General features: G+C 37.9%; 3 protein-coding genes across 6 annotated transcripts in view; 1 reads left to right on the forward strand and 2 right to left on the reverse strand.

Annotated features, from left to right (window-relative positions):
* LOC146325087 (glutamate receptor-interacting protein 2-like) overlaps nt 1-1,373 on the reverse strand; it is a 47,821-nt gene extending 46,448 nt beyond the window's left edge. Inside the window, exon 1 of one of the 2 annotated variants that reach the window (XM_084720882.1) lies at nt 1,067-1,373. In XM_084720882.1, coding sequence (XP_084577008.1) covers nt 1,067-1,229 — 163 coding nt within the window. In that variant the 5' untranslated portion in view covers nt 1,230-1,373. The remainder of the gene's footprint in view (nt 1-1,066) is intronic. The other variant, XM_084720883.1, reaches the window with a different exon arrangement.
* A 3,615-nt stretch (nt 1,374-4,988) lies between these two features.
* rpl32 (ribosomal protein L32) lies at nt 4,989-9,546 on the reverse strand. The gene is made up of 4 exons (XM_084720888.1): nt 9,410-9,546; nt 8,067-8,167; nt 7,793-7,974; nt 4,989-5,153 (listed from the first exon to the last, which is right to left on the reverse strand). The coding sequence occupies exons 2-4, from the start codon at nt 8,160-8,162 to the stop codon at nt 5,024-5,026; spliced, it is 408 nt and encodes a 135-aa protein (XP_084577014.1). The 5' UTR covers nt 8,163-8,167; nt 9,410-9,546; the 3' UTR covers nt 4,989-5,023.
* Nucleotides 9,547-9,703: 157 nt separating this feature from the next.
* On the forward strand, nt 9,704-19,050 carry ssuh2rs1 (ssu-2 homolog, related sequence 1). 3 transcript variants are annotated; one of them, XM_084720884.1, is made up of 13 exons: nt 9,704-9,918; nt 10,148-10,209; nt 10,779-10,877; nt 12,748-12,823; nt 12,997-13,126; nt 14,264-14,324; nt 14,422-14,543; nt 14,631-14,693; nt 14,791-14,873; nt 15,792-15,884; nt 16,046-16,151; nt 17,012-17,119; nt 18,090-19,050. In XM_084720884.1, exons 1-13 carry the CDS (start codon nt 9,887-9,889, stop codon nt 18,228-18,230), a joined length of 1,176 nt encoding a protein of 391 aa, XP_084577010.1. In that variant the 5' UTR covers nt 9,704-9,886; the 3' UTR covers nt 18,231-19,050. The 3 variants fall into 3 exon arrangements, with proteins under 3 accessions (XP_084577010.1, XP_084577011.1, XP_084577013.1); XM_084720885.1 differs by having other exon boundaries at nt 9,913-10,053; XM_084720887.1 differs by lacking the exons at nt 9,704-9,918; nt 10,148-10,209 and adding an exon at nt 10,301-10,532.
* The last annotated feature ends 498 nt before the right edge of the window (nt 19,051-19,548 follow it).

Below are 19,548 nucleotides of genomic sequence, written 5' to 3' on the forward strand. Positions count from 1 at the left end.
AAGAAATGCATCATAAAACTCATTTGGGATGATTTTGTCCCTTAACTTTCTTTGAGGAACTTGATTGTTTTTCTGAATCCATATAAAGAGAGCAGCTATTTTAAAAGTGATGGCTTAAAGTTAATACTGGATCACATTTTAAGTTAGAGTTTAAAGTTTTGGTACAACAGAAATAAATTTATACATTTAGAATAAAAGCTAAACTGAGGTTTAAAGAGAGTTTAATTTAGTCTTTCTTAATTTAAGCTAGTTTTAAAGTTTTGTGCAACATAATTTAAAGTTAAACCATGATTTAATGTGTTTTTTACATAAATTAAATATAATATTATATTCTTATTCTTATCAGTGAAATATATCAAATGCATTATTAATTAGTGTGCTTTTATGTTTCTTATATCAAAAGATGAGTTGTGTATTTCAAGTTTTCTGTGAAGGAATGGAAAAAGTGTTACAATTGCCCCCACTCTCCCCTAATTGCTAAATATTTCAGACTCTGAAGAAGATGATGACCTGTGACTGTCACTATTTAGTCCTTTGTTGTACATGATTCCCATATTTCATCTGCATTATTGCAGAAACACGACCCTTGTGAAAATATTTTTTTCATACACACAAAAAGTGGAGGGCCTGAATCTTAACCTGCTCCTCAATCAAACTGACCACACTGCCATCTCATGGTGATCGGATCCAGTTGCAAGTGAGAGTCTGAAAAGCAAAATGACTAATTCATTTGTCAGCCAGCGCAGATCAGTGTGTGACCAAAATAAAAGAGCCGGAAGATGAGGATGTGTCACGCACACTCATGTTTTTGTGTTCACCTTTAAGGTCAGTCAAAAACCCAGTTTAACAGGCCTGCTGCACACATGCAAACACTTCAACTCTATTTTCACCTTATATTTAGGTAAAATGTGTAATCTGGTGACTTTTAGGGGAATTAATTACAGATAAAACTGCATAAATTGGTAAATAACTAAAACTTTTAAGGCTCAGATGTCTTGTTTTACAATATTTAAGACATCAACTGAATACATTACCATTTCCCCAAAGAAAGAGACGTCTGCTTTACCTTTGGTTCTCCCTCTGATGACACCCAGTCGACAACGGAGAGAAAAGGAGAACATCCTCCTCCGGCTGCCTTTCCTCAGGGAGTCTGTCTGAGGGAAGGCGAATGAGAGCTGCTTGGGAGCAAGGCGCCCCTTTCCGAACACTACCCTCGCTGACATGTTCATTTTCTGACCCGTGACAAGGAAAAAATGGATTCTGTCCTCTTCCTGACACCCTCACCATCGCTTCTCAGACAGTGCGCTCTCTTGCCTGTCCTGCTGTTCTCATGTCCTCCTCCCTCTCTGGAGAACGTCCAGTCCTCTCAGGTGCGTCTTTCCGAGAACAGGTGCAAGGTTTTATCAAAACAGGAGAGATTCAGATCCAACACTGTGCCTGTTATTTCCCCTCCAAACATCATTGGTAATTCACCTCCTTCAGTTCCAAACAGCCACAAGCTGACTGGCTAAATAAATGTTATGTTTTTGCTTCTCTGGCAATGTCAGTTTTAGAGGAACAGATGGCAGAGGGCTCAGGGCTGCGGGGCCACAGCTTGTCTGCCAGAATGCAATGGAAACTTTCTCTGCAGGGGAGCCGGCTCTGAACATCACAAAACAATATACAGTCTGAACGGCCATTTCAAGGCAGGAACTTTGATCACATTTTATTAATCTGTTGGTATTATTTCATGAGAGAGTCAGGATTTGTCTAAACACGTTGAGACATAAATGCCAAACTGACTCCTGGCTATTAGTCAGAAACCTGGGTGGAGAAGTCTGTGAGCGAGCTTCTTCATGGTCTTAAAGTCTACGAATCCTTCTTGGCTTACTTCATTCTACCCTGATACAGTGTGTTATTAAAAGAGTGAATTTGGCACTGCTCAGCCAGTAAAAACAGTTTCAGTGATGTTGTCAGGGTTATCTTGGATCAGACTGGAGACGGGCGCTTTTTGAAACCAGCCTGCTACCTTTTTTCTTTCATAACCCTGATATAAGTACCTGGTAATGACTTCCAGTTCTTAAAATGACACAATATTTCAAATAATGAGATCCTTTCTCAAATAATGACTTAAAATTCATTCTCAAAATAATGGGAAACTTTGTCAAAATGATTGAATATCTCAAAATAATAAACATGAACACAATAAACATGACTTACAATTCTAAAAAAAAAAGACTTAATATCTCAATATAATCAGACACTTTCTCAAAACAATAACTTACAATTATCAAAATAATGAGAAATGCAAGTACTAATTCAATATTTTGAGAACAAAGATTCTCATGATGACTCACAGGATCTTTTTTTCCCTATCACATTGGCTGAAACGGACTTCAACACAATTAAGTATTTTTTTTATTTTCAAAATCTGTTTCATAACGCCGGTGTGACAAACTGCCTTATAATCAGTGGTGGAGGAAGCAGCAATGCACTTAGTAAACTTACAGGTTAAAGTCCTACATGAAAGGTTTTACTTCAGTAAAAATATTAAAATGTTATCAACAAAGTCTTATAAAGTCTCACTGATCCTTTAACACATCAGCAGGATTTAAATTCTAGTCAGGATGGAGTTAACTACATTCATTATGTGCTGTTTGTTGATTTAATCTATTGATGTATCATGTTTTATATGTAAAATATTTTATTCTAAGTAATTATAGTGCTTGAGTAAATATACTATGTTACTTTCAACCATTTAAAATGGTATTTCTTTTGATTAGTTAAATCAACAGGAGGGAACATGAGGATGTTTACCTTTCAGGGAAGATCTAATCAGACAACTGTGGATTTTGATCGATAGCAGGAACAAGAGGTCAGTACATCTCAGAAGGGCTGCAACTAACGATTAAATTCATTGTCAATGAATCTGCAGTTTATTTTCCTGATTAGTTGTTTGGTCTATAAAATGTCAGAAAATAGTGAAAAATAACAAGGTGAAGTCAAGTTTGCTGTCAGAGGAGTAAAGAAACCACAAAATATTCACATTTAAGAAGCTCGAATCAGAGAATTTAGACTTTTTTTTCCTAAAATCATTCAAACTGATTAATAAATGATCAAAAAAGCTGGTGATTAGATTTGATTTTTAACCAATGTTTGTTTTTTCTTGTCTCTGGCAAGTCTCCTAAATAGGGCTGCAATTGTGCAACAGTATAAAGTGGTATGATATGGGATGGTTGGTTCTTTGATATTAGTCATAATGAATAAAAATCAAGTTTCATGTCTGTCGGGACTTAATATTTTGTGAAATTATTATGAAGCGCAAATCACAAAATAACCCTGGTTTGTTCTTTAAGAGTCACTGCAACTTATAATTCTGTAATACAATGTACTGTGATATGTTCTGAGACAGACTACTAATGTTCTCAAAAACAGACATCCTGATAAAAATTAAATATTGACTAAATACACTACTCCTTTCTCACAGTAGTGATACTCTGGTACGATCTACACTTTCACCCTCTTCTGGCAACACACTGCTATAGTGCCCACATAGTCTTACTTCCTCTTATCACTAATCTCATTTGCAAAATCCATTGTCAAGTTATAGCTTTATACTTATATCTGAACAAAATATTACATTTTATGCCCTGAATGTTGAGTCAGCATTTTCCTGTGGTATAAACTATTGATATTTTTCAAGGTAATGTATCAAAATTCCAGTATTATGACAATACTATATCCTACCATGAAAATTTCATACTGTTGCAACTCAACTCCTAGCTAAATGAAAGTGCACCACCCAGCTGTTGTAGAGCCTCTTCAATTCCTTTAAATCTCCAAAGCTATAGGTGACACAGACACAACGGTTCATTCTGTCTTTTCAAAACATCCCAACTGAACTTTCATGCCCTCCTGCTGACTCACAGCAGAATAACTCAAAGCTTATGAATCTGGCGACCTGGAATAATTTTGTGAAAAGTTAAATAAAAAAGAAAAAACATGGAGTCCAGAATGTTCTTTGACAGCGAGGAGCCTTACAAACTGTAAAAGCATGTTCTCTTTTTTAAAGCTAACCCAGATCACATCTTGGAAAGAAAACAGTGTTTATACAAAGTTATGTATGTGGCCTCCTCCATTTATAATATGGGTCAACACTCTTCTTCGGGCATCTTGCCCCTTTTGTTCTGTTCCAGCATCCAGTCATCTGGAATGAGGTGAGGAATAACCCCTTTTACCCACAGGAGAATACAACTGGCTCTGTAGCCGTCGGTGCAGACGCCAACTCGTGTGCGAGGCAATTTTTGTACTATTTTGACGCCTGTGCACCAGGCAAAAATAGCTGTAGTCTCTGGAGTATTATGACCCAAATGAACTACCCATTAATAACTCCCTGGTCACTCCAGCACCTGTTAATGTTTCCTTCCTCCACTAGTTTTAGCTTAAATAAGGCTCAGAAGCAAACGTGTTTTGATATTCTTAAAAGAGACTTGCCTTCGTTCCTCCTCAATATTAACTTGAGACACGTATATTTTACTGTAAGTGGTGTCTAATCAAATCTGAATTTTCCAACAGTGTAATTTCTGTCTCCAAAAAAGATCAACTTCTTCCATCTAGCTACCAATGAACAAATTTAAAACTCTAAAATGAGTCCTTCCCCTGTATAAACTTAGATCAATTTCAAGTTTGAAACTTTTCAGACATTGAATGTGAATGGACAGTTAAGAGAATGACAAAACTAGCCTATTTAGGTTGAGAATAGGGACAATAGGACCATTAATCATTATGTTCATTGATAGAAATACAGAAATAGGGACCAGATAAGTACCTTACTGGTTCTTCTGTTTGTCTGTTTTCTGTTCATTTTGCTGGTTATTTTTTATCATTTTATTTTTCTTTACTATAACAAGTTTGAAATGACTATTCTATCCCATCATGCATAGCACATATATTCCCTGACCTGTGACAGTACCCTGCTAACAAGCAATGAGAAATGATCCAGAAGCCGGTTTCTATTTTTAAGCATTTATTGTGAATAACCAGTTTATTCGTTCTCCTCACTCCTCAGCCTGGCGTTGGGGTTGGTGATCTTGATGGCGAGCTGAGCTGCCCTCTCCACGATCAGCTTCCTGTTCTTGGAGGACACGTTGTGGGCGATCTCAGCACAGTGAGTCCTGCAGAGGAAGAAGGAAAAGTGGTGGGTGAATGATGAGATGTTTTGTGTTCCAAGAGTTCAAGCGTTGCAGCAGCTTTCCTCTCGTGTGGCCCAATTTATCTTAATTTGCTGTTGCTTTTGCAGGCAGGAGACAGGATCACTTATGGCCTGTAGAAATAACTCAGGCATGTTCGTACTGTGTATTACCAAATTCAAATATATGGAAAATTAACAATCATGCTTGAATTGCCACTTTTCTATATGGACAAAAAATACAGCAATACTAATTTTTCAGTTTCTAAAGACGAGGTAGAAAAGAGCTTCAAAAACATACTAGTCAAGTTTGACAGTGCTGGTGCCCCCAGCCAACCTCAACAATGTGACCAATAACTGGGGATGAGTTACAAAATAGTCACTAAATCTAACAAACAAAAAAAAGAAAAACTTCGATCGAAAGATCGAAAGTGTTCCTGAGTTCATCCAGTTTGTCCTGCTTCAAATGTAACACTATCAGAACTGCAACAATTCACTTAATCGATTAGTAAATAAAAGGAAAGTTAACTGTCAATTTGTTTCAGCTTCTTAAATATGAGGATTTGTTGTTTTTCTTTGTTATTTCAGTAGGTATCACTTCAGTCTGTCAAAGTTTCCCACTGATCCAATCCATCAAAAGGTGGGAGAAAAGAAAAAGACCATCTGGCATTATTGATAGAACAACCGGGATTCTGAAGTTACATATCATATCTGGAATCAAATCAATTTAAAAATCATTTCCTGACTTAAGTAGAGCTGCAACTAACTGTTCATAGTCGACTATTTGCTAAATTAACTGTTTGTCTATACGCTGTCAGAAAATTGTGAAAAATGTAGATCAGAGTTTTGCAAAGCTCAAGATGACATGCTGAAGTGTCTTGTACAACCCAAAGATATTCAGTTAACTGTCATAAAGGAGTAAAGAGACTCCAAAATATTCACATTTAAGAAGCTGGAATAAGAATTGACATTCTCTTAAAAAAATATTTAATCCAACTGACTGATTATCAAAAAAGTTGGCAACTAATTTAATCAATTAATCGTTGCAGCTCTAGACTGAAGCCTGTTCAAAGCAGCTTTGCTCAACTTTTCTTTCTTTCTGCTCAACTCATTTTCTGTAACTCTGGCTGATTAAATTTTGCTTGTTACATTACAGCCAAATTGTAAAACTTAATCATTGACCAAACTTGCATTTCCATGGATTTGCATCTCCAGTAATAGTGATTGGCTGCGCAAATTGCTACTGGGTGCTGTGACCATAAAAGGTAGATAAAAAAGCCAAATATCTCCCTTTAAACACAGGCTGACATGCTGTAATCTATTCACTCCTGTGGTGATTAACAGGTGGGAGCGAGCATGGCTAACCAGCTCACACTGTACAAATTCAAAAGTTATACACCCTTTGAAACAAATTATCTATCCTAGTACTTGCTGATATTAATTGAGGAAAGGTAATGATTTGAGCTCTGCTTGCTTCTTCCGTATTTAACAGGTGTCTCAAGTTTCAAAACTAAGTCTTAGTAACTTCACCTACTTGCCCGACCTCAGTGCTATTGCTATTCTGACTTCTACTTTCTAGTATGATGTAAACTGACAAGATGAACACACATCCCAATATTCAGAACCGTATGAATGCCATGATTAACATCAGAGCCATGGTTTTCTACAGTTTAGAGTGCACAGCAAGCAAGAAGGGCTGTTAAAGGGAGACTCTTAAAGTGAGTCAGCAACAGATTGCATCTATGTCTGAGATTTTGCTTATCTTGATGTGTTCATGGTTTCAACATTGAACTGCATGAAAAAATATACCTATTGTCCCATAAGCAAAGACCTTCTACCCAAATGATTGGCTGTAACAAACCTCTCCTTTATCACTCAAAGCTATACCTCCTGGTTAAACAAAGTTATGGTTGGTACCCAGTTGTTGTGCAGCCAGCTCTTAGAAAAGATTAACTATACTGTACTTCCACATATAAGTTCCTGTTTTAAAATGCCAAAATATTGGTTACCTGAAGTTCAATAGGAATCCCTAACACTGATTACTGTTCCCATCAGATGTCGAGGACTGGACTATTACAAAAACACTATTTTCTAACAATTTTAGTGTATATTCTGTTACTCAGTATTAAATAAAAATGTACATTGACTTATGTCACAGAGTTAAGACAATATACCAGATCAAGACCTGCTACCATTCAAGAGTCATGCCTCCCTCTTTGCCCTCAGGGTTAAAGACATGTAGTTGGTCTTAGGAGGTTTTTGCGATCTTTGCTTTAAAGACTTTATTCTTCACTTCAGTGTTACACTAGAGGTGAATGGAATTTACTTTACCATGCTCAAGGCATAGAAAAATTACATTTGGAAAACCCGACATTATCATCACCTTTTACTGACACAATGTCCCAGCTCATCAGTTTACAACTTAAAATTATGTAATGCATTTTTTTTTTTAATAAATGCTTTAATCGGATACGTAAATCTGCACTTAAATTCCACTCACCTATAATTCTAAAGTGATAAGTCTCGGCAAGTACCTCAAAATATCTGCAAATGTAACAAACCTTGTGCAAGTCTGACACCCTTTACTTTGGAATGCAGGGAAAGTAATATACAACAATAACTTACTTGTTACTCATCATCAGGACCTCAAGCTCCTTGACATTGTGCACCAGGAACTTCTTGAAGCCAGTAGGCAGCATGTACTTGGTCTTCTTGTTGCTACCATAACCGATGTTGGGCATCAGCATCTGGCCCTTGAACCGCCTGCGGACCCTGTTGTCAATACCTCTGGGCTTACGCCAGTTTTTCTGTTGAAAATAACAGAAAAATAGTCAACATTAATCCCTTATAGGCCCAACATAGCCAGCAAAAGCAAAGGTGTAGAATGTAAGACTCTTACCGCAATCTTCACATATCTGTCGGACTGATGGCGAATGAACTTCTTGGTTCGCTTTTTGACAATCTTGGGCTTTGTGAGGGGCCTGAGGGCTGCCATGGTGACTGAGGACAGAAAAAAGAGGTTACAACCAAATAAGCAGAATATATGTTGAATGTATATTGTAAAAACAATATTTTTTCAAAGTCTTCCACTGATAGTGGACTTATTTGGCCATGCATACACAGCCTCCCTCTTTCTTTTGCTCAACCACCTTGTTGAAAAAGTTTGTTGTGATTAAGCACATACAAAAACCCACTGATATACAAGTCTTTAAAAGTAGGAGTGCCTCATTCTGACCAGAAATGTGGATTTTTCTTTGAAGCATGCATCTCTACTCCAGCCTTGCCTACTGTGGTTAAATGGTTACCAAGGTACAGAAGTGATCATAAACTAGGCAAGTGGCTGTGGCTCAAATTGATAACCACAAGTGAGAGACATATTTTGAATCCACTGTACACCTGCCCAAAATAGGCTCCTAAGACCCGAATCAGTGTATTCCACGTCTTAAGAGTGCTACAGTGAGACTAAGGCCCAATTCAGATTATCCAAGTAAAATGTACTGTATATGACTTAAGATCAATTTTTAATATTGCCCTTTTCTTAATCATAGTGCAAATTTTGTGTGCACGTAAACGTTGTCAGAATTACACCACACAATGCTGCACACTCCTTGGAATGTATTAGCCTCAACGGCTACCTGTAAGTGAGCAAACATTTGACAAACTAACGTTTGGCGAAGTGTTGAGATTCAACTAACTCCCTGCCACATTTACAGACACCAGTATTTGTCACTGACGAAACGATCACTGACCCTGCGACTAACAATAATAAACCAGGTACACATCAACTTTGCTTTTAAGTGAACCTCAAAATAAACGTGTTAGCCAACGTCAGCTAGCTAGCTTCTACAGGACAGCCCATGTTTAGCTAGCTGGATAGCCATGCTAGTCTAATTCACGAACTCCGCTCCAAGCGTTACCTGAACGGAAATATAAAAAATATGACAAGTCTAATGTTTCACACTGGTGATTACTTTTTCACAACGTTTATCAGTAAGCCAGGCTGTACTGCAGGCCTTTACTGAATACTACAACACCATTTCACGAGCAGAGTACTAGCAAGCAATCAGCTGCTTTAGCGGCAGCACTTCGCTCCAGAGCGACACATTAAAGACGATATAAAAAGATACAACTGTAGATTTTATGCAACATAGGTAAAATAAACGTCTATGATTGATAATCCATATCAGGATGGTCATATAACCCCATAAATTGCACGGATTGACATAGATTGTGTGGACTCACCCGCCGGAGTAAATCCAAAAGGGACTTCAGCTACGGCGGAAGGAAAGAAAAGGACTTCCGTAAGTGCCGCAAAGGATTATGGGTACTGTATTCTTTCAGAGTATATGAACTTCAAGTGAAAATACTGGAAATTACACTTCTTTCTCTAAACACATTAAGCGAAACCATATGAGTTGCGTAGCGTTGTTATTGTTTACTTAATGTCATATTTTCATGTTTTAAGCTGTAGACACATATGAACGTTCACATTTCACATCTCTTTACTTGTGAAGCACAGATTGTGCGCACTTCCTGAACGGATGAGTGTTTTTTTTATGGGGAAAGAGGGGTCTTTCTGAACTTCTCTAAACTGAGTGAGCACAGTAGCATTTAACACACTTTCATGGCGCCAGCCTGAGCACCGAAGCTGAACTTAAAACGGCACAGAGTAAAGTTTTGTTCCTGTTTAAGAAGAGGAGGAGGCGGTAGCTGACAGCCATGCTGCACTCAGGGGTGGGAAGTGATATAAGGTAAATGATTTGTTTATTGTCACATGATGAAAAGTGAAATGCGTGATTAGGGCACGTATGAAGACTCGGACGGGTTGAATTTCCTTATTTAGTTGTTTAACAGCCTTTTGATATGGAGTATCAGCCCATATTGAGGTGAGCGTCGCTGTGTGTTTTTTAATCCAAATTAAACGAAGTAGTTTTCCTTTTCACTGGCCTGGTCTAACTTTCGTTTCTCCTTACTCCACAGCCAGAACCGCAGTTATGGAGTGGCCAATCCCGGTTATGTCCCGGCAGCAGAGGGGGCACCTGGTAAGAAAAACATCCATTGATGTTTATAAGCTTTTGCACTGACCTTTAAGCCATTTTGTTGCGCCATTAGTGTAATTACAGCCAATTAACAGTGTTATAATGACATACTTCCCGTAAGTGCAGTACAGCGCGCGCACACATATCTGGGTGACGTCATTACGACGTGCAGGTCAGTTGAGGTTTCTGACACCGCGGTGGCTCATGGCTGAAGGGAGTGTGTACGCTAACAGAAGTTATTGTGTTCGTTAAAGGAACAATCCGTGTATGTGAGTCTTTGTTGTTTGTGAAACATCTCAGAATGGATAATAATACAGAGGGACAAGGTAAGTCACTCACTCAGCGACACTGTCTTATAATGTTGAAACATGTTACAACTTGGGAATCTAAATATTCAGCTGGATTTACTGTAAATATTAAGTGATAAGCATTAGAGTCTTTCACAGTGTTTTTAATATATATTTTATGTAGGATAGTTCTTCTTGTGACACATTAAAACTTTACAAGATTTCAAGCTTTAAAAAGTCTACATCCATGCACATGACAGAACTGGTTCTTCTGGTTTCTTTCAGCAATGTTCGCCCCACCCGGAGCTGAAGGCCCCAGCGCTCCTCCGGCCAGCATGTTTGACAACGTGCCTGGTTATGAAGGAACAGTGGCAGGAGGAGGAGGTACTGTATGCTGCACGTCCTCCTTCATACTCATTGTAATACAGAATCTCTTGCAGTAGCCAGCTGTGCCACATATTCTACCTTTACCTGGTATTATGTTCAGTGATATGTTTTATGACATGTTTATTGGCGGTGTTAAATTAAAGACATAATATCCAACAATTTACAAAAAGTTTGGACAAATCATACAGATTCTATCTTTAACTAAATAAGACATAAGACACTTAATTTGTCATTGTAGGCAGACATCAGAATTATGTTTGATAACTCTCAGAGACCAGTAGCAATAGAAAATAAGTTAAACAATGGATGAATGAGAGAGGCTAACATTTTAATGTCACACTACACAATTTTAGACCAGACTTTCCAATCGCAGACAGGTTTTACCTTATTTTGTGTTATGGACACTTCATATCCAGGTCATAAAGGTTTAGCTAGACAACAACAGCAACATGTTCCACAATGATATTGGTATCAATGATCTAATTTCACTTCTAGCGTGTGTTTTTGTAATAAGACAGGTTTGGGAGCAGACAGACTCGTAGGGGATTCCTCAGGTCAATGATCTTGTCATGAGTGACCTCTATCACTGCAAACCACAACAATGTAAAAACTCACAGTCACAAGTTAGGCAGTTGTGTAGCGTGAACAGTGATCTGATGATGAAGTGCTAGCCTTCTTATGTAGGCAGCAGGGACACACTATGTCCAGGTTTGTTAGCGCAGTGTCCACAATCTTTTGTGCCGCTTTCACCGCCTGGGTCAAGTCCTTTCAGTTCCTGGCAGTGGAGCTGGCATACCACACTGTGACACCGTGGCACAGGGTACTTTTTGTTTGCCTTTTTGAGCTTTCTTAAGAAAATAAGCCTCTGTTGAGCTTTCTTCACCAGGTGGGAGGTGTTAAGAGATGACAGATCTTTTGTGATGTGGATTTCAAGGAATTTGGTGTCGTTTACCCTCTCCACCTCTTCACCGTTTATGTGGAGAGGGGAATGTCTGGTCTGCTGAAATCCACAATGATCTCTTTGGTTTTTGTAGTGTTCAGGACCAGAGTGTTGTCCGTGCACCAATTAAAAGAGAAATCTGTCACATATTTACTGTACTCAGTCATAAAATTACCATAATATGTCATCAGATGAAACATGCCATGAAATACTTTGAAATGTCCTTTCTGAGCTGGAACAACCATTTTTTTTCCAACCAATTTCATGTTTATTAGAGTTAGAATTAATGCTGAATGTTTGCCAAATGAGTGATATCTGTTTATGAGTCGTTATGATTAGAAATAATGAGTCATCTTTTAGAAGAACTAGATCTTTATGACAGCAGTCACTGAACTAATGCTCCAAGGTGTGTATTTTCAGAGGAGTGGGCTTTTATTTTCAGGATAACAGACTTAGCTTTGTATTGACTGACAAGTAACAGTAATAAACAGCTGCTCAACTTGCAGTGGAAGAAATGTCGGAGCTTGTTATTGTCAAGATGTAATATTGAGTTTGTTTTGTGCTCCTGTTCAGCGTCCTTGCATCCTGCAGGAAATCTGTCTGGGCTTTGAGTCTTGGGAGGAAGAAACGGGGGAAACAACTCGCTTCAACCACAGATCATATATTAAACAGGGGCTCAACCTATTTAATATACCATTTATGGCTCCGACTCACTATTTGGGCTGCAATACTCATTTTTAAATGCCTCCTTTAATACCTCAACTCAAAACTTACCCTTATAATCAATGAAAAGGTAAAAAACCATGGCTCATCTGTTGTATTGGATTTGATAGATGTGCCTAATTAAGTGGCCATGGATACTGGTGAAGATTGCTCTGAGAATGAAGCAGTCAAACAGTACAAAATTTCTTTCAATATCTGCCGTAGGAGGATTTCTTCCCCCTCCCATGCCTGCATACCCAGCTCCTCAGCCTGAACCTGGACCCCAGCAACCACACTGGAAGTAAGTTTTAAACTGTTTCTCCTTTCTCAACACGACAGCAAGGGTTATTACAAAACATTTCCCATAATGTGTTTTAAGATTAATGCAATCCAAGCACTTCAGCCAACTTGCACTTCCTCTTCAAAAGATTAGGCTGCCTGACATACTGAATCTCATTCCCTCGCTGCTCACAGTATCCCATCTATAAGTGAAGATACTGCCCGCGAGGCATTTGTGCTGTACGCCTCAAGCAAGTGCTGCTACAGTTCAGCACCGGCAAAAGATGGAGTGATCACCGGCATGGATGCATTCAATACCTACAGGGTAAGAAGATATCTGTTTGTGTTTGTGTGTGTTTAGAAAGCCTGCTAGAAGCGCATATTGCATATTCATAGTCAATGTAGGAGCTACAGTAGATGGCAGTCGACACGTCCCCAGTTTGGAGAAGCAGCAGGAGTATCGGTGTAGGAAGCTAAGCAATGTTCTGCTGTGGACAGGGTGAGCAGCAACATTTATTTTTGCCACTTTAAAAAGGCATACCTGAAAAAAAATCAATATCAGTTTAAGTGTACTCTATGTTTAGGATATTTTCACCACTTCATTTTGCTGTCAGGGAGCCTTTTCCAACAGAAATCTGCTGTTATATAAGCCAGATATCACTCTCTCCAAAGCCACCACACGGTCTGTTAGTTTGTTTGTGTTACTGTGTGACTTTGGTCTTCCAGGAGGTTAGTTTGGATTCACCGAAGTCGCACAAAAACATAAACTAACTTATCTCAGCAGCAGTAGACCAGCAACTCCTGTGTTCAGCCAGATAAAAAATGTGTTTTTCTCAGAAGAGTCTGGTTATTTTTTCTATGCACAAAGTGCTGCACAGAGCATGAGCCATGAAAGCTGCAGCCAAGAACTATGTGGATAGTGTAAAATGAACAGAATTAAAACAGATCTGTAAAACAATTATGCATAGTTAAAACCAATTCAGATTTAAAAAAAATTAAATAAATTGAGACCAGCAACTGACCAGACCGAACAGTTTTAAAGGAAGAAAAAATAAGATTAAATAAAATAATTTAAACCAATAGTTGACCAATAAGAATATAAAAGCACTAAGACTGGAAATAATAAAAATTAAAATTAAATTAAATATATATAGCTTCAGTTCCCTGTTGGGAAAGGTTGTCTGACGGGAAGGTAAAGCGGTGAAATTGTTCTAAATATAGCGTACACTTAGACTGATATTGATTTTTTAAATGTGGCCTTTTTAAGTGGTTAAATACATTTTGTTGCCTGTCCACAGAAGTGCATTGCTCAGCTTCCTACACTGGTACATCTTCTGTCGGTAATACACTGATTATGGATGAGTTCCTCATACAACCCTATTTAAAAGAACAAACTATGCCTCTAATATAAACAAACAGAGCGAGAAAATTACTCTTGTTTGTTTTCTCCACCCTATTTTAGTACCGCCTGGAAACCTTCACTGAATCAAGATCTACAGAGTGGAGTCACGAGCCTTACAATGGTACAGTACTATTACCCTGTGCATCACTTCTTCTGCTGTTGGTCAAGCTATTTTGCTATATTGATGATAATCTAATATGTTGTTTTCTTTTGATCAGGCCAGCCAGTGGATGCCTTTGCCCAGCCAACTCCAGGGCCCTGGGATATTCCTGCTCAAGCCCCCAGTTTTTTTATGGATGGCAAACAGTCTATCAGGGTTCCCTACACGTCATCTATGAAGGTAAATTATACATTATAACACATGTTTGGAGAAAAAAATTGCTTGTAGAGATTTTTTTTTTCCTGACAAGAAACATTTCACATGCAGACCTGCCACGTTTGTGTGGGAATGGGGAGAAAACCTTGCAAAGACTGTGCCGGTGCTGGAAATGTAAGTAATCTCCACAGACCTCATGAAAAGGGATACTTTAAGACATTTACCCAGGTCATCTTACGATCACGATAATTTCTTTTATTGCTCCTTTCAGAAAGTTTGTTGGGTGTGTAATGGATCTGGTTACCGCCACGGAGATGACCGATGCCACCACTGCAGTGGCAGAGGGAGGGAAAAGTAAGTATTAACCTGCTGTATCACATTTACACCTGGTATTAAAATGAGATCTGTATCTGGAAATATTACCTGTATAATTAACAATCCGCTTTTTCCTTTGTATTTACCCTTTTTATTTTTAATATATTCTGGTTATCCTCACTGAGATTGAATCGCTATCCTACAGAACAAAACCTGCATGTGAGTAGTTCTAGGTCGCAGCAAATCAGTCCCAGACTCACTGTAAAAATCACAGTTTTGTGAGTTGTTTAGTTAGGGAAAACTTTATTAACTATGTGAACTGCTGTCTATGACAAATTCTTAATTATTTGTCGCCTCTTGTAAATTTGGCAAATTCATTTAGTTATTCCTTTTTCTTTTTTTTAAATTAAAAATATATTATGTCAGTTTTTCCTGGTGTGTTGCAGTATCAGCGTGTAGCCCACTCTGTGACTAGATAAATTATGCCTTGTTAACAACAGATCAGCTGTGCAGATGAATGCAGCACAGAAGTCACACTTTCATATCATTCATTTCCCACCCCAGTATTGCTTTAATTTTACACACAGTTCTGTTAAATTACACATTTCCTGGTGCATTAATGACGTGATTAGTGGTGTGTCTCTTTCAGCCTTCTTGCTTGCTTGCTCTTTAAAGTTGAGTATTTTATACTCACTAAAAAATATATCTGTATCTTGACAGCACATTGTACAGACTGCACTTTCACCTGCTACTGATCCAAACACAATTCAAGTCAGGATACCTTGAGATATTTCTAGGCAGATCTGATCACATTCCAATCAAAATGCATTTACACCTGACAGATACAGATTGCATTTTAATACCAGGTGTGTACGAGGTCTATGAAGTAAAACTTACAGGGCATTTGTGCTTCTAGTTAAAGTTCTAGTTATGAAACATCCATTATTCTGTTTACAGTTGCAGCCACTGTCATGGACAAGGATCGAGGCAATGTGACACCTGTCGTGGAAAACAACAGCTTCTGGTCTACATCAACCTCACTGTGAAATGGTGCTGCTCCCTCAATATTGTTTATCTGTAAAAAATGTTGTCAAAAAGTCTTTCTTAAAGATCTGAAGCTCATCGACATTTATTGTTACTTTGTACAGGTAAATAGCATGTAAGAATTGTAAAATTCAAGAATATTTTTTTCTTTTAATAAACATTTTCAGGACCAACAACTCTGAAAACTATGTGGTGGAACAGTCAAGTGGACTGCAGGTGGACAACCTCAGCAAAGTGTCTGGCAAAGAGCTTTTCAGAGACTCTCAGTACATGGTAAAGATTTCTCACTTTTTTCAGGGGGCACAATATATAAGGGTGCAGATTACTTGGATTTAGGTGAAAAAACATTGCCTTACTAATTGGACTCATCATGAGTCTAACTCACACTGCATGTTTTTCTGTGGCTTCATGTGTACCTTCACCTTTATATCTACATATCAGGCTTACAGATGCAGGATGCATTTCAGCCAAGTTCAAATCAATAATCTACACAGCTCACAGAACGTTACACAATGTGAACAAGGGTTTCTGTTTTATTTGTGTAACTACAGTTATTAGGCTTGTTCGACATGAGCCAGGCCTGTGCAGAATCAGTCACCAGTGATTGATGCACAAGGCGTGTCGGTTAGATTTGTGTCCAACCTGATCCTGACTATTGACATAAATAAAGATGGACAACGTGTCTGCACCTCGTCCGATTGTACTTCCTGTATAGTTTTTGAAGGCAGCTGGAAACAGTCTGACTTGCCTGCAGATTTTTGTCAACACCCCCTTTGTCTGCTGCCTGATCTGGTCCACTTTCCAGGCGAGGCGTCGCTCATATCAGACAAGCCTATTGTGTCTTGGGCCCTCAGCACTGTCAAAACGTGGGTGCACACACACAGAGACACTGTGGCTGAACACACCCTGTGTGATGGAGGACTGAAGCCGCATGTGTACTGTAGAGACACTGCATCAGGCCTAATACTGACCCTATATTCAGGGTCATAATTGTGTGCTTAAAAATCCTTCCTTTGCATCCTTCACCCAACACAACTCTTCTTATCTTGATGGTCTGTCCACCAGTGAATGCACCTTCTCAGCAGTGATGGAGATTCAGCACTTATTGATATTTGTCTGATGACACTCTGCAGGTGTACCCAGTCATGGGCTTCCCAGACCCGACAGTGGTGAACGCTTCACAGCGTCTCGTCAGTGAACACCAGGCAAAGTACTCCCAGACATCACGCATTCTGCAACAGGTACTATTTTCATATAAAATAATAATATTTTGTTAATGGCAGTGGTGGAAGAAGTACTAAGACCTTTTAACTTATGTGAAAGTAGTGATAACTATTATAAAATACTTGTGTTATTAAGTGGAGCTGCAACAATTAATTGATTAGTTGTCAATTATTAAATTAATCGCCAACTATTTTGGCAATCAATTAATTGGTTTGAGTCAAGAAACAAAATGTCAAAATTCTCTGATTGCACCTTCTTAAATGCAAACATTTTCTGGTTTCTTTACTCCTCTATGACAGTTCACTGAATATTTCTAGGTTGTTGACAAAACAAGATATTTGAAGACGTCATCTTGGGCTACACTGATCAACATTTTTCCTCATCTTCTGATATTTTAGACCAAACAGCTATTGATTAATCGAATGATAATGGACAGAATAATTGACAATTAAAATAATTGTTAGTTGGAGCCCTAGTTACTAGTAAAACTCCTGCATTTAAATCTTGCTGAGTAGTACATAGGAATTAGCGTCAAAATAAAATATAAAAAATATAATTAGATTACCTAAAGTAAAAGTACTCATTCTGCAAAAATGACTAATTTCAGAGAAATATATATTACATGACTAGATTACAGTTAGTGATGCATTAATGTGTAAGTGTTACAAATGTTGCAGCTAGTAGAGGTAGGGCTAATTTCTGCTACTTCATGTACTGCTGGGTAGCTTATCCCATTATAATATATCATATTTTAATGGTTACATTTATATGAATAATCTGAATCGGTAAAGTAACTAAAGTTAATAAATGTAGTGGAAAGAAAAATATCAAGTAGTAGTTAGTAGTACGTCCTCAAAATTGTACACCTAATACTTAAGTACAATACTTACGTAAATGTAGTTACATTCAACCACTGGCTAATGGATCAGATCAAACCCTTGTTTCATGTTTGTGTAACTTGCTCATGTTTGTTTTCTCTATCTGCAGCGTCAAACCATAGAGCTGATACCTGTCACCAAGGTGACCTACTCATGGAAAGAGAAATCACACATTTACTTTGTTTACGGGAATGAGTTCAAAGTTAGTGCCGATGACTATCCTGCTACCTGTTGCTGTACTGTAATGTAATGGCAATGGTTGTGTATGAAGGTTTTTTTCTTTCCAGTTAACTGGATATGAATTAAATAAGTTAGGTTTACACAGTAAAGGTCAGCTCCACTGATTAATGTCAAGTTATCTGAAATATGGGAGATTATGACCTTGTTAAAGGGAAAATGTGGCACTTTTCATGTGGACGTACAGTCAGCATTGATGGTAAATGTATTCAGTCGAAGCATTGAATTATATGTGCTGCATTGACAGAAAATTCAGGTCTCCTGCTGCAAAATCTGCTGCTCTTTCTGCATTCAGTAATCTCACAGTGATGTAATTGGTGTTAAAGAAGAACTACAGACTGTTTCAACTTCGATTTCTAGTTTCTGCCTCTCGGTAGCCAGGGGCACAAGCTATAGCTGTAGGCACGCAGTGTAGACACTGTGGCACAGCTTTACGAACAGGAGCTCTCAGCTTTCTTGGTCAATATAGCACATACTGAGGAATTAATTGTTTAATTTGTCTATGTTTACCATCAACACTGACTGGACAGCCACATGAAAAGTGCTGAACTTTCCCTTAAAAGTTTGATGTTCAGTAGAGTTGAATGGAGGTTTTTAACCAGGCTGCACAAATAATCCAAATTTGTTGTATTACTGAAATGGCAATATAGCCAGGTGCAATATCCAAATTGCAGAAGCTGCAATTTTTTTATAAAGGGAAAATGTGTAACAAAACAGCATTATAATAAAATACTGTAGGACTGTAGAAATGTCCTGACCTACAAATCCTGTTAATATCCGTTAATATCTTTTGTTCAGTGAAATTGAAAATTTTGATGCAAAAATGATCATTCCTACTACTACTACTACTACTATTCCTACTGAATCATATCACAATATTTGTCAAAAATAATCAAAATATGATTTTTACCATATTGTGCAGCCCCATACTTAACCTAACTCCCCACTCCCCAAGTCATATAACTTATGAAACCTCTTGAATATGCAATCTTTAAGGCTACACAAAAAGTCAGTTTATCTTTGACTAATTACTACAAGATAATGAATGGTCAGTTTTATTGTTATAAGCCATTGTATGCATGCGCAACAAGAAATAATCAGTTACTGACACAATATAAACCATAATCATGCTATATTGCTCTTATATGGCAGCAGTGATTTGTTTATCATAACTAAAAAAGAAACACAATTTAATATTGAATATTATTTTTACACAACCTTTTATATAACCAATGTGTATTTGGACATAATCTTTGCACTGTCATGTCAAAATAAATGTGTTTTATGTAACTGTAAAGCTTTTGTCTATGAACTTAAAGGATAGAAATGTG

Source organism: Lutjanus erythropterus, chromosome 6, assembly GCF_056507025.1.
Source record: "Lutjanus erythropterus isolate fLutEry1 chromosome 6, fLutEry1.hap2, whole genome shotgun sequence".
Classification (NCBI taxonomy): Eukaryota; Metazoa; Chordata; class Actinopteri; order Lutjaniformes; family Lutjanidae; genus Lutjanus; species Lutjanus erythropterus.